A 15544-nucleotide genomic window follows, 5' to 3' on the forward strand; every position below is an offset into this window, starting at 1 on the left:
CTTGATTCGGGGTCATGACCCCCGTTGCGCCACTGGGTATTTGCAATCTTTAGTGAAAAAAAAATATAAAAAAATAGACGAGCGTCGTATCTTTTTACTTAAAATTTGGAATCTGTTGCTATTTACACTAAGATTTTTTTGTTCAGATCTAAAATAGCGTCTCTGCTGCTGGACTAATTCGCCCACGCCAGTTAAAGACGTGCGTCGAGGGAGAACACTGCAGACAGACTGATGGGGGATAGTAATAGGTTTCAGTGCAATGAATATTCATGAGACATTTTAAGTAGGCGGGAGGTAGCCCAGTGGTAAAACGCTCGCCGAATGCGAGGTCGGTCTACGATCGATCCCCGTCGGTGGGCCCATTTTGGGCTAGACCAAATGTTTGACACCCAGTAGCCAATGATTCATAGATCAATGTGCTATGGTGGTGTCGTTAATCAAAACAAACTTCCTTTTTTAACATTTTGGGTTATTTCTCGTTACATAGACCGTGGTATGTGCTATCCTGTCTGTGGTATATGGTGCATATAAAAGACGCCTTGCTAATGAAAAAAACGTTTCCTGTCCTGGACGGGGGAGCCGGTGAAAGCTTGTTCTGAATGTGCTCATTAAAACCTACGACCTGACCTGACCTTACCTTAATGAACAAACTAAATAAATTGTAGCGGGCTTTCTCTCTAAGACTATATATGTCAAACTTACCAAATGTTTCACAACCTTTAGACTAAGGGGCTAGTGGTAAAGCGGTCGCCTGATGCGCGGTCGGTTTGATAACGATCCCTGTCGGTGGGTCCATTCGGCTATTTCTCGTTCCTGATCGTGCTCCACGACTGACATATCAAAGGTCGTGGCATGTGCTATTCTGTCTGTCGTTTATAATGCATATAGAAAAGTCCCTGCTGCTATTGGAAAACAAATGTAGCGGAGTTCTTCTCTAATACCATATTTCAGAATTACCAAATGTTTGACATCCAATAGCTGATGGTTTATTAATCAATGTGCTCTAGTGGTGTAGTTAAACGAAACAGACTTTAATTCTCAACTTGTGATATTTTAAAAATAAATTAAAATGTAGCGCAGGTAAGTAACAATGCGTTCAGTATGCGAGTCAGCAGTTTATTAATAAATCAATGTGCTCTAATGGTGCCGTTAAACAAAGCAAACTAACTTTTTTAATATGAAACATTTTAAATGTAGAACGTAACGCAGGTAAGTAAGCGCGACTTTGCGCTAAGTCTGTAGGATAAAGGACAAGACAGCTGAGTAATGATTTATCCATATTTGCGGTCCCCACCTCAATCTGAAGAACCATCAGCTCATATTAGAAATGTCCCCAACGATAGTTTATAGGAAGTCAGCTTTCACTTGGAACGTCGCGGTAGATAACGCCGGAGAGATGTGACGGGGCAATTTGCGCCCCCTAACGACAGTAAATCCCGGTCACTCCGTTGTATTAAAGCCATTTCCATAATGGCGTGCTATGATGGTTATTTTGATTACGCCCAAGGCGCGCTTAACAGTCAATTTGTTTGACAACAGACTTGAAGACCTTGTCGAAATGGGTGAATATTAATCCCATCTAAGAGTGCTTCTGGTAGCGAAGTACCAAAGAAAAACAACATTTCGTGGCAAGGTTCGAGGTGTAAATAATTACGGAGTAAAACAGTTGCGGCTTTAACTGACAGTTATGATTTGTGCAAATACTTGTATTTATTGTCAATAAATAAACACTTTTGTTTGTTATATACATATACAAATACTTGTATCTATTGTCAATAAATAAATACTTTTGTTTGTTATACAGCTATACAAATACTTGTATCTATTGTCAGTGAATAAACACACTTCTATTTGTTATACAGTTATGCAATTACCATGTTCCATTGCAAATAAACAGACACACTTTTAATTGTTATACACTTGTGTAAATACCATTTCTCATTAGAAATAAGTTAACTCACTTCTATTTTAATAGTTGTGCAAATACCATGTTCCATTGCAAATAAATAAACAAACTTTTAATTGGTATACACTTGTGCAAATACCATTTCCCATTGCAAATAAATAAACACACTTGTATTTGTTATAGTTGTGCAAATACCATGTTCCGTTGCAAAAACTTAAACACACTTCTATCTGTTATACAGTTGTTATACAGTCAACACAAGTCGTTGAAACCAGTGCACGGTTCACCCCAAAATGGAATTGAAATTTTCAGCAAAATTGAGGGTTGCTAATAAAAAACATTGATAAAACCTCTTACATATTATATAACCACCATCAACCCCTCACCCAATTGTCTGGCAGGTAGATTATATGTGAGATGCCACACGTTGTATTGGTGTACTGCCTGGGTTTGATAATATGCTGCTTTTGTAAGTTTTAGTAGTAAATGTTAACACCTCTCTCTCTCCCTCTCTCTCTCTCTCTCTCTCTCTCTCTCTCTCTCTCTCTCTCTCTCTCTCTCTCTCTCTCTCTCATTATCACCTCTGTCTTTTCCAATCTTCCTCTCTCTCTCGCTATTCTCGGTCTCTCTCCTCTCTCTCTCTCTCTCTCTCTCTCTAGTCTCTCTCTCTCTCTCTCTCTCTCTCTCTCTCTCTCTCTCTCTCTCTCTCTCGTTATCACCTCTGTCTCTCCCTCCCCCCCTCTCTCTCTCTCTCTCTCTCTCTCTCTCTCTCTCTCTCTCTCTCTCATTATCACCTCTGTCTATTCCACTTTCTCTCTCTCTCTCTCTCTCTTCTCTCTCTCTCTCTCTCTCTCTCTCTCTCTCTCTCTCTCTCTCTCTCTCTCTCTCAGTATCACCTCTGTCTCTTCCTCTCTCTTCCTCTCTCTATATGTATCTGTATCTGTATCTGTATCTCTCTCTCTCTCTCTCTCTCTCTCTCTCTCTCTCTCTCTCTCTCTCTCTCTCTGTTTCTCTCTACCTAACACACACACACGCACACACATAGACACACACGCACCCCTCTGTCTCTCCCCGCCACCTCTCAAACCAATATTTTTCACACCAAATAGTCATAGTTTAAAATGTGTTGACAATCCTTTCTTTTATTTTACAGATGTGTACATGATCTCCAAAGGAAAGCGCCCACGTTATTGCGTAAGCGACGGTTTAAAAAAACTAATACATTGGATAACCTCGAATACCCCCGCTACAGCTAACTGATTTTCCCCCGAGACACGACGAATGGCAAATCCATGTTTTTTAAGTCGCTCTTTTTTTTTTTTCTTTTTTTTTTTTCTTTTTTTACAAGGAACATAATGACATTGATGCTAGTGTGCTTAATGTTCTACTTATCACTTTAGTGAAAGACGTAAAGGAAATTTCATAGCTTATTACATTAGTTTTCTAGCGACATTCTAACGCCCGAAGCACACCAAGACTAAATATGAATCACCAAAGTACACACACACACGTACATATCTGGGTTAACTTACATTTGGATAGTCAGCCACACCACCAGTAGCAGCACAAACAACATATTGACGTCCAAAAAAAAAACTATACGAAGAAAAATTGATTTAAATTTCCTTACAATTTCGAGTTAGTGGAAATCAAATAGAGGTTAAATATTTTGTCAGATTTTATGGCCTGGCATTTTGTTCTCAACAGGCCAACACAATACCCTCATGATACCAGTATATTGAACATGCAACATGTTGAGTGTTTTCCGCAGACTCCTGGTTTAGTTTACTTTGGACGTCCGTTTAGACACAGATGCAGATATATATATATATATATATATATATATATATATATATATATATATATATATATATATATATATATATATATATATATATAGAATACTGGTGGTTATCATTAAAGGCTTGAAAGGTGCTCAATACTGTAAGAGATAGTAGAGCATGCAATAAATATATATATTGCACTTAGACTGACAAAATATATATTGACAAAAGGACTGAGCTCATCTCAAAATGCCGTCACACCAGTAAGCTCAAACCACGCAACCGCACTACACAAAAATAAAAACCCTGCAATCTTTTCACCAGTGTCAGCTATCTGAAGATCGTCGAAGGGCGTGAAACTCGGAGTAATAGCGTAGGACAAAAGTGCAATATATATATATATATATATATATATATATATATATATATATATATATATATCAGATATACATACTGGCCGAGATGCTGAGAGAGAGAGAGAGAGAGAGAGAGAGAGAGAGAGAGAGAGAGAGAGAGAGAGAGAGAGAGAGAGAGAGAGAGAGAGAGAGAGAGAGAGAGAGAGAGAGAGACAGACAGCCATAGAGACAGATGCAGGGAGAGGGGCGGGCAGAGACATTTACAAAGCCTGTTTTGTTTAGCACGTGTAACTACATACCATTACAATGCTTAAACACCTGTGTTTAAGAAAAAAAGGTTTCGTGAATGAAGCATTCGATGTCTGCTCATTACAATATACATTTCATTTAGACAAGGACAGACACAGGGGTCGATATGTAACCTGTACCATAACATTGTCTGATATACATGCTATTCCATGGGGTGTTTTCGAATACGATTTTTATGTCTATGAATGATGTGTGAAAACAAGCTGTGACATAGTATATTTATTGTATACACCATTCCTAATTCTTGACAGCATTTTGCTTTTCTAAAAATATCTTTCGATATCCTATCGAACACACGTAACGCCATGGTCTATTTCTTTGGATGGAACTTTCCAGAAAATTTACATGACCATTGAATAACTCGTTTCTTTATTTAATTGTTAAATAAACATTTATTTAATAATACTGCTGTGAAAACATACCTGACAAAGCGATCCTCCAATCCTCCCCCATAAAAAGAATCGAACGCCGTTAAATTTTAACCTACACCCAATGATAAGACATTGTGACATCATTATTTAGGGTATGTACAACCCTGTATGTGGGATGGTGCATATAAAAGATCCCTTGCTGCTAATCGAAAAGAGTAGCCCATGAAGTGGCGACAGCGGGTTTCCTCTCTCAATCTGTGTGGTCCTTAACCATATGTCTGACGCCATATAACCGTAAATAAAATGTGTTGAGTGCGTCGTTAAATAAAACATTACTTTCTTTCTTTCATTATTTAGCTTCGTATTCAATTCGTTTTAGATATATTATCGTAATTGCACTTCGTATTCCTTTTTTGTTGGTACATTTTTTCAAATTACTTTTTTTTTCTTCAAATAATAATAGATGCATCAAACTTAAATACGAATAAACGATACAAGGGGAGATAAGTTGATCGTGAACTTTTACAAAAAGGCAAATACGATTTCTATATTTTTACTTTAGCTAAAATACAGTGAAAATATGACTTTTCAGCGGATATCACTTTTATGGTTGCCTAGATATATATATATATATATATATATATATATATATATATATATATCATTGCTATGTATGTATGTATGTGTGTGCGTGCGTGTATCTGTGTGTGTCTATACACACACATACGTTTTGACCACAGGCATCCTAGTAAAGAACGTTCAGGTCTGTTTATCAACATACCGAAACACATTCCATAGTTTGCACATGCATCACGCAGTTGCTCCGTACACGTGCGTGGGGTGTCATTCTTGATTTTGACAATTTCCAGAAAGGTCCATTAATGACTGTGAAACATTATATCTGTCAATCTTTTTCATTCTGTTGATCATACAGTTGATATTGTTTTGTTTTTAGTCATTTTTATTGTTTAAATTAGCGATTTACGGATAAAATATTTCACTTGTTATCCCAATCGTCCTTTAAGATCTTTGGTGGTCATAAAACCTACTGTAATACTGAACTACCGGTTGTAACGTTTGCCCAATTAATTCACTATTATCATATAACCATTCCCCACAGCTAATATACCTTACAATTTTGGCAATTGTAAATTCTTATTAGGGTTCCCCTACTTTTTTGAAGAGTATATATATATATATATATTCATTCATTTATTTATTTATTTATATATTTATTTATGATATATTAACTAGCATATCCAGTGTAATCAAAGTATGTGATATTTTTCGGATCACATACTTTCAGAATTTGATAACTACAAATTAGTTGTAGATTAATCGATGTCACAGCAAAATGTTTATTGGCATTTAAGCAAATGTACTACCGTGACACTTCATAACTGACGTGTGAATTTATAGTCATCATTCAAAAACATTTAAATGGCAAACTTTCACTGAAAGGTGTCCAACGTTAAGTAAACAAAAACCGTTAAGCACTAGTTTATTTTTATGTAAACATATCTAAAATGACGTCATTCGAATTTGACGTCATTTCCATTCAAAAAGACAACGCGTCACATATTCTTACGGCATTCGAATATCTAGTAATGGCGGACTGGAATTAAAGTGGCGTGTACAGTTTACAAAAACACGTTGTATTAAGCTTGAGACTATAATATTATGATAAAGAGATTAGTACCCTCGTCTGTTTCGGCATGGTCAATATCATATATTAGGAATAAATCAATGTGCTCCAGTGGTGTCATTAAACAAACACAAAATTTAAATTTACCTGGGCCGGCCGGTCCACAGTTCCCGTCCTCGTTCGGTTCGCTCAAGTTAAAAATACACCGACACTCCCATCGGCCTTCCGATATACGCCGACAGACCGCTTCGTCACCGCAGGGCTCAGGACACTCCCCGACCGTCGAATTTTCACCCTTGACATCTACAATTAAAAAATATTTAAATTAGTAGAATATTAGAATACAGTAAACATGTATAATTATTATTTGTAAATATGCATTATTTTATTTTAATTTACAAAGAGTTGACCATGTGTAGGCTTTTATCCTGCACATGTTAGAATAGCGAATGCCGCGAGGAAAGTAAAACAAAACCACACTTTCAACAATACAATATTCCTTTGTTGATCATAACTAGTGTAAATGTAGTTCCGTACCCAAAAAAACTATATTTTGTTTTGTCACTAGCCGAAAGTATAGAACTTTATCTAGTTATTATCTCTTAACATTATATATTTAGTGATTGCAGGATAAATGTGCACGTGTGCATGTATGCTGACATCCTTGTTGGTTAACAGACAGGCAGGCTAGTAGGCAGACAGGTAGGCAAGTAGGCAGACAGGCAGATACGTAGGTAAAAACAAGAAACTGTTACTTTCAACGTATAGTATCATCCTTTCGTAAAGATCAATGGTGAAATTATTGAACAGGGATTCAAAATAAAGCCATGCCATTCCGGTTAATTTCTGAGCGCCGAATTTCGATCTGCCAATAAAAGGAGATATTTCGAAATGCCAGAGAGGGTTTTGTACCGGACAAGGATATTGAACCATGATTGATCTCCGCGTAGACACGAGAAAGTGGCCATTTACACTTACTTCCCCTTTTGAAGTTTATTGGTTTGTCAAAGCGAGCCTTTGAACGAAGAATAAAGGTTTGGGATAGAAATGTAATTAAACCGTAGATTTATTGCCTATTGTTGAAATGAAACGTGATCCGGATGCTTAAAACTAAATACATTTTGAGTCTTAAAGACTCGGCTACTGTATCTTGTAATCCGCTACAAGTGCGTCATCGTCATTACCGTGACGTCACCATGTGTTTGGTGACGTAATTAAAGTGTTATGAAACAGCCAGGGGCCAAAGTGATGAGACATACGAACTTTTACCGTTTAGAAGCATGTGTTTGGTATCTGTTTCACGAGACAAATTTTAAAATATTGATCCATGGTAAAGACGAAAGGAAATTATATGTGTTTATTTCCAACTCATTGTAATCATAAGAATTGTTTTTCTTATGTTGCAATCAGTGACCTAGTTTTGCGCATAGACGTAAACGTACGATTGAGAAAGAAACCCAACATTATATTATCGTAATTGCAGACAGTACAAACAGTTCAATTAGATATCTTCACATAAATCATTTTCTTTTTGCCCTTACATAAAGTTAAAGTTTGTTTTGTTTAACGGCACCACTAGAGCACATTGATTTATTAATCATAGGCTATTGGATGTCAAACGTTTAGTAAATTTGACATAGTCTTAAAGGGACATTCCTGAGTTTTCTGCAAATTTTAAGATGTTATCGACTAACAGAGACTTTCATATATCAAATATATTTTTCTGCATAAAATAATAGTGGCTGTATATTAAACGTGTTTCTTATCGTTCTAATATTTGTACTTGGTTAAATTTCATTTTATTTCCTAAACTTATTTTTTTCGTACGTACGAAATTATTTGAAAACAAAATCCAGATTCGGCTTCTTACGAATATTAAGACGACAAGAAATATATTTAATATACAGACACTGATATTCTAAACAAGAAAATATATTTAATATGTAAGTTTAATCGTAGAAATATTTTATTAATCGAAAACATCTTACAATGCAGCAAACTAAGGAATGTCTCTTTAATTAGAGAGGAAACCCGCTACATTTTTCCATTAGTGGTAATTGGTATTTTATATGTACCATCCCACAGACAGGATAGCACACACCACAGCCTTTGATATGCCAGTCGTGGTGCACTGGCTGGAACGAGAAATAGTCCATTGTGTCCACCTACGGGGATCGATCCCAGAACGACCGTGCACCAGGTTGTTTTATATTTTCTTTCATATAAGCCGAACAATGAATAATCTGGTTTTGTGTCATTAGCCCAGACGGGGGGAAAGAAAAACAAAAATGACAAAACAAGAAGAAGAAGAAGAAACAAAAGAAGAAGAAAAACCCCCACCTAAATATAGAAATCCGTCAAGGGGGGGGGGGGGGGGGGGTCGAACCTGCTATAATACTTTAAGCGAGCGTTCTACTACTGTGTTGCATCCCTCTAAGTTAAAGTGTGTTTTGTTTAACGAAGCTACTAGAGCATATTGGTTGATTAATTCATTAATTAATTATCGGCTATTTGATGTGAAACACTGTAATTTTTATATACATGTATGGTCTTGGAGAAGAACCCGCTACATTTTTCACCCCGCTAAGATGCCATTTTCCATCCACGTCTTGAGAGTGGCAGTCCTCCTAGACAGAAGCGTTCGAGGCAAGGGGGTAGAGGGCAACTGCCCCCTACTGCTGGAGCAAATCCGTAAATTCGGGAAAAACTTATAGAGATATTCGGGTAAAATATGTTAGCCTGAAACCGTTTTACCATGTATTTCCATCTTTCTACCCGAAAAAACAAATATTGGTTGTAATTCGGGCATCCCCGTCGGTGGGCCCAGTGTTAAGCTATTTATCGTTCCAGCCAGTGCAGCACGACTGGTATATCAAAGACCGTAGCGTGTGCTATCAAGTCTGTGGGATGGTGTATATCAAAGACCGTGAATGAATGAATGAATGAATGAATGAATGTTTAACGACACCCCAGCACGAAAAATACATCGGCTATTGGGTGTCAAACTATGGTAATGCAAATAAATAAAGTGATGATCAACATCAATATAAAAATTCAAGATTTAAACAAAAACAGTGTAAAGAACTGTGCAAAAACACAAATATCACAGAATTTTACGGATACTGAATTTTACTCAAAACTTCAATTTTGTGCTGTATTGGCCATTCTCAAAGAGAATGTTACAACCCTGCACCACGGTGAGGTTACAGCATGCGCAGGGGTTCAAAGACCGTAGTGTGTGCTATCCAGTCTGTGGGATGGTGTATATCAAAGGCCGTGGTATGTGCTATCCTGTCTGTGGGATGGTGCATATAAAAAAAATCCCTTGCTACTAATGGAAAAATGTAGCGAGTTTCGTCTCTAAGTCTATACGCATAGGCAATAGCAGCAGCGATGGTTTATATATATGTATATGTGCCCCCCCCCCCCCCATACACACACATTTGGCACCTTCCTACGCCACTGATTGACATCCAATAGCCGATTTCTAATTAATCGATGTGCTCTACTGGTGTCGTTAAAAAAAGTTTTAGCTGTCCTCCTATACCTATAGAAGAGGCACCCCTAGTGATTCACGAACTTGATAATTCTGACATGTCTTCTGCGGAAAAACAAAACAAAACCCGCTAATTTGCCTTGTTAGGACCGAGTAATGTGTAATATGCACTTTCCGACAGACGATATTTCACATACCAGTCGTGGAGCACTGAGTGGGACGGGGGAAATTAAATCAGAGAAAAGGTCCACGTAAGTCTTTTGACCCTACAACTAGAGCATATCTGTAGTCATAATAGCTGTTGATGCATGGTATTGTGGTCTATTAGAGTGCGCCGTGCGGCCCAATAGCTCTGACTTCAGCACTCGAGGTTCCTGTTAGGGTTACCTCACCCTTAGTCCATATCAGTCTAGCCTCTACCTATTGACCAGTCCAGCTTGGGTTTCCCTAACAGAAGCCAAGGCTCCTGCTGGTATAGCTCTGTCCCGGGACAAGCCCCTGGCTATCTAGAGACAGGCCCCGGGACGGACATGCTCGAAACTCTAGTGGTATATGAGCATGTAAAAATTATTCGCACTCGCTGGTAAAGCTATCTGGGTCACTGAGACATACAAGTCCCATCACCACGTCAAGGATTATGAAGAGGGTGCATCTCGGTCAATAACGGTATTTACCAACACAGCCATACTTTAATGTAAATTTACTGCATGATCAACTATAGCTTGGGCGAAGAGACGAAGACGAATGAGGAGGAGGCGGAGGAGGAGAAGGAGTAGGAAAACGAAGAGAAGGTGGGGAAGAAGAAGAAACAACAACAACGAAACAAATGGAGACAAAGAAGAAGAAAGAGAAGTGTGTTTGTTGTGTTTTAAGAACACCACTAGACCACATTGATTTATTAATCATCCTGCTATTTGATGTCTAATATTTGGTAATTTCTTCATATAATCTTAGAGGAAACCCGCTATATTTGTTTCCATTAGTAGCAAGGGTTTTTTCATATGCACCATCCCACAGACACGATGGCACACACCACAACCTTTGATATACCAGTCGTGGTGCATTGGCTGGAACAAGAAATAATCCAATGGGCCCACCAACAGGGATCGATCCTAGTCTCCGAAAAAAAGGATGAGTAAAAGAAGAAGCATGAGAAGGAGAAGGAGAAACTAAAAGGGCTACTTTTCCTTTTCTTTCTAAGGTGTGCTGTTACCAACCCCCGCTTGTTACGACCCTATTCTGACAGTACAAACAGCCGAGTTTAACTGCGTTACCAACCCCCGCTTGTTACGACCCTGTTCTGACAGTACAAACAGCCGAGTTTAACTGCGTTACCAACCCTCGCTTGTTACGACCCTGTTCTGACAGTACAAACAGCCGAGTTTAACTGCGTTACCAACCCCCGCTTGTTACGACCCTGTTCTGACAGTACAAACAGCCGAGTTTAACTGCGTTACCAACCCCCGCTTGTTACGACCCTGTTCTGACAGTACAATCAGCCGAGTTTAACTGCGTTACCAACCCCCGCTTGTTACGACCCTGTTCTGACAGTACAAACAGCCGAGTTTAACTGCGTTACCAACCCCCGCTTGTTACGACCCTATTTTGAAAGTACAAACAGCCGAGTTTAACTGCGTTTCACTTCTGTATTAGTGAACCGTGTTGACTGATAGGTAGCCGGAATTGGATCTTTAATTGTAATCCCCAGGGTACAGTTACAGCTATCTCATAATGGGAAAAAAGGATTCTCTTTACAACAGAGCCGTCTTTTCTAGTGACGTCACAGTGGAAACACGTGGTATCCTAATGGGTAAACACATTTCCGAGAAATAAATTCTCCTAACAAATCCGCTTTGATGTGTCGGAACCAACAATTGGATAAAACTGTCCATTAGCAGTCTAAGGATAGAAATATAAAATTAAGTGCACTCCAAATTAATAATTAATCACTTGTAACTATCTTTCCCGCTTGTTAAATAAAAAAATGTAATGAAAATACGTAGAAAACTAATGTCGAAAAGTGGCAAAGAAAAATAGCTCGGAACGAAAGATAAAAAAGTGTATATTATTATTCAGAGTAATTAGATGCTAGGAGCTTCTGTTTTATGTCCGCCAATGGAATTGACTGAGCCATATCTCATTATTTACGGAGTTTTACGAAGCTGTTAATGTGATAGAAGAGTCTTTTACTACGGTATTTATTTCATTATCAGATTTTCGTGCAATGGAAGGAAATTGATTTTGCACGATTTGAAATTGACTTTTCAACAGGCCATCAGTCAATTGCAGGCGCACGAAATAATAATGAAAACCTAATTTGGTTTAGAAATAGTTGTACTGGGTAATAGAAAATGGAAGCGACAAGGAAGCGGACAATAGAAGGCATGTACCAACATCCGTTTTTAGTTTGTGTTAAGTAAGTCCCAGTGATGTCGGATCAAACGTAATTCAGTTTTGTTTACCTACCAACTGATCCAGTCTACTGGACAGAATCTTTAATTGCGGCGGGGCGACACGTAGCCCAGTGGTAAAACGCTTGCGTGATACGTGGTCGGTCTAGGATCTATCCCCGTTAGTGGGTCCATTGGGCTATTTCTCGTTCCATCCAATACACCATGGCTGACATATCAAAGGCCATGCTGTATGTCTTCCTGTCTGTGGGATGGTGTATATAAAAGATCCCTTGCTACTAATGGAATAAACTGTAGCGGGTTTCCTCTCTAAGACTATTTGTCAAAATTAGCAAATGCCTGATATCGAATAGCCGGGGGCGGGACGTAGCCCAGTTGAAAAGCGTTCACTTGATGAACAGTCGGTCTGGGATCGATCCACATCAGTGGGCCCATTGAGCTATTTTCACTCCAGCAAGTTCACCACGACTGGTATATCAAAGGCCGTGGTATGCGTTATCCTGTCTGTAGGATGGTGTATATAAAAGATCCTTTGCTGCTAATCGAACATAGTAGCCCATGAAGTGGCGACAGCGGGTTTCCTCTCTAAATATTTGTGTGGTCCTTAACCATATGTCCGACGCCATATAACTGTAAATAAAATGTGTTGAGTGCATCGTTAAATAAAACATTCCCTTCGTTCCTTCCTTCCTTCCTATAGCCGATAATTAATAAATCAATGTACTCTAGTGGTGTCATTAAACAATAAAAAACATTTAACTTTCATTAGTGCATATGGCGTGGATGATATGTTAATGGTAACACACACGTCTGATGCGCGGTCGGTCTGGTCCTACCAGTGTACCACGACTGATAGCCTATAGCCAGTGTGGGCTATTCTGTCTATGGGATGGTCCATATAAAATATCCCTTGCTACTAATGATTAATAAATCAATGTGTTCTAGTGGTGGTGTTGAACAAGACGAACTACTCGTCAGTGCTTGTGACCGTCTATAGCTCAGTGGTAGAGTGTTCGCCTCAGACTGTATGCATCATGGGATCGATCGTCCTCTGTGAACTATGACGGATCGACCAGGGTTCCAGTGGTGGTGTTAAACAAAACGAACTAACTACTCGTCAGTGCTTGTGACCGTCTATAGCTCAGTGGTAGAGTGTTCGCCTCAGATTGTATGCATCATGGGATCGATCGTCCTCTGTAAACTATGACGGATCGACCAGGGTTCCATTTTACGTCTTGTGTTTGAGAAACCAAATTGGCAGAAACGGGTTTACGGTCTCCTGTTGTAGACCAAATTACGATATTTATACAGAACACAACAACACTTTATTCACTCAAAACACCATTGGTGTTACATTTGAGGTGGCTTACAAACTGCTTAAAAGAATAATACAATCAAACATTCAAATATCTAAATAATTAAATTTACAACACAGTTAATCACTTTCACACATGTACACAATAATATATAGGTAATATAATCAAACTTACACAGGTAATGCATTTTGGATAAGTGTTTAAGTTATCATTCCAAGCTAGTAAATATTGATCTCTTAGACGTTCAGAAACTGTACGAATAAAAGCTTTTTTATTCAAAATAGTTTAGTTTAACCAGTAATTACCCAAGCCTAGTTTATTTAGAGTATCATGTTTATGTATCAACCACTTAAACATATGACCATACTGAACATTTTCACTTATAATTCTATACAGTATATCTGGTATTTTGGATGCTTTTCCGGTGATCAACGTAGCCAAAACATTTAGCATCCTAATTTGTATCTAAATCTCTAATGGAAAAGCTCCTAAATCATGGGCAGTGGTGTACTCTTTCTTAGCCTCAATATATAAACAATAACTGTATTTGTTTCATGTTTTGATTATTACCAAAGCGCCAAATTTCCGAAGAATATAAAAGGATAGAGACAATAGTGCTTTCAATAATTCGTAATTGAATATTGTAAATTTAAAAATATTTTATCTATCTTACACCAAAGTAAGCACTCTGATTCAACAGCTAAAAAGACACATACTTAGATATTTCTTCCATAATAAATATAGCAATACTTCCAGATCGACACTTAGTAGAGGTTTCACATTTATTACAAAACATAACATAACCTGGGATGTCGATAATATCGAAGTCGTCAAGTTTTGTTTCTGATAAACAAACAATGTCATGATTTGTAATGTATTCAATTAGTTCTGGGAAAATGATTTTTTGTCGTAGTCCACATACATTTAAAGGGACACACCCTAGTTACGGCTAGGTGTTAACCATTACGGCGTTGTTTTTTGCTATTAAACCCATTTTTTCACAAATAAAATTGCACTTTACTTACCGTTTATTATTTAGAATATACATTTCCATTCACCTGAAGTGTTTTTTGGTAATCCTGGTAATCCTGGTTTTTGTAATACCACAAAATGCATTTTTCGTATTTCTTAAAAACGCACGCACGTTTGAGAAAAAACTGTTGAGCAGACAAGGTCTAATCTATTTTTAGACGGGATATTTCCATTTCATTGTCACAGACGTTGGTATACCACGTGGCCGTTATCATTTTGGTTCGGTTTGTTTATCAACATCTGATTTGTTGTTGTTCATTTGTGAGATGTTTCTTCACAGTTCGTGAACATTTTCAGTAACAATAAAGTTCAGACAAGTAGGTGTCTCAATACAAAACGTTACAAACCCTTAAAACCAATAATTTTGTTAAGTCTTACGATATCTGGAGAGGGGATACAACCAGGACAGAACAGTTGGAACATGTCCAGGAGAGGTGAAAAGAACGCACCCCAAGTCTGTGCGCACTCTGTGAAATTTGTCGTGACGTAGGCATTGTTGTGCTTCGAGCGACATCTACCAGTGACATCAGAATACTAACTTTTAAAATTATTTCAAGCAATTGGGACATGAGGATTCCCATGGTATTTATCGATATAAAACCTGCTTTTTCACTCCATTTGATAAAAACGTGATCTAAGTGTGTTACAGGTTTGTAGATTAACCAAATTATAATGTATTTTCGCTGGATGGAACTAGGGTGTGCGGTTTTAATGTTCCTAACCTAAGTTTTATTTCTTCAAAGGTTTTTTGTCGCTACATATTTCGTTATCATACTGGGGGGCGGGGGGGGGGGGGGGGGGGGGGGGTGGGGGGGGGTGTGGGGGGGGGGGGGGGACGGGGGGGGCGAAAGTTGCACTTCGTGGGGGGGGGGGGGGGGGGGGGGGGGGGGGGGGGGGGGGGGGGGGGGGGGGGGGGGG

General features: G+C 38.4%; 1 protein-coding gene across 1 annotated transcript in view; it reads right to left on the reverse strand.

Moving 5' to 3' along the window:
• LOC121387037 (BDNF/NT-3 growth factors receptor-like) overlaps window positions 1-15544 on the reverse strand; it is a 94880-nt gene that overhangs the window by 41348 nt on the left and 37988 nt on the right. Inside the window, exon 2 of the mRNA XM_041518043.1 lies at window positions 6519-6674. Within this exon, the coding sequence (XP_041373977.1) occupies window positions 6519-6674 (156 nt within the window). The remainder of the gene's footprint in view (window positions 1-6518; window positions 6675-15544) is intronic.

The sequence above is a fragment of the Gigantopelta aegis genome, chromosome 13 (assembly GCF_016097555.1).
Source record: "Gigantopelta aegis isolate Gae_Host chromosome 13, Gae_host_genome, whole genome shotgun sequence".
NCBI classification, from domain to species: Eukaryota; Metazoa; Mollusca; class Gastropoda; order Neomphalida; family Peltospiridae; genus Gigantopelta; species Gigantopelta aegis.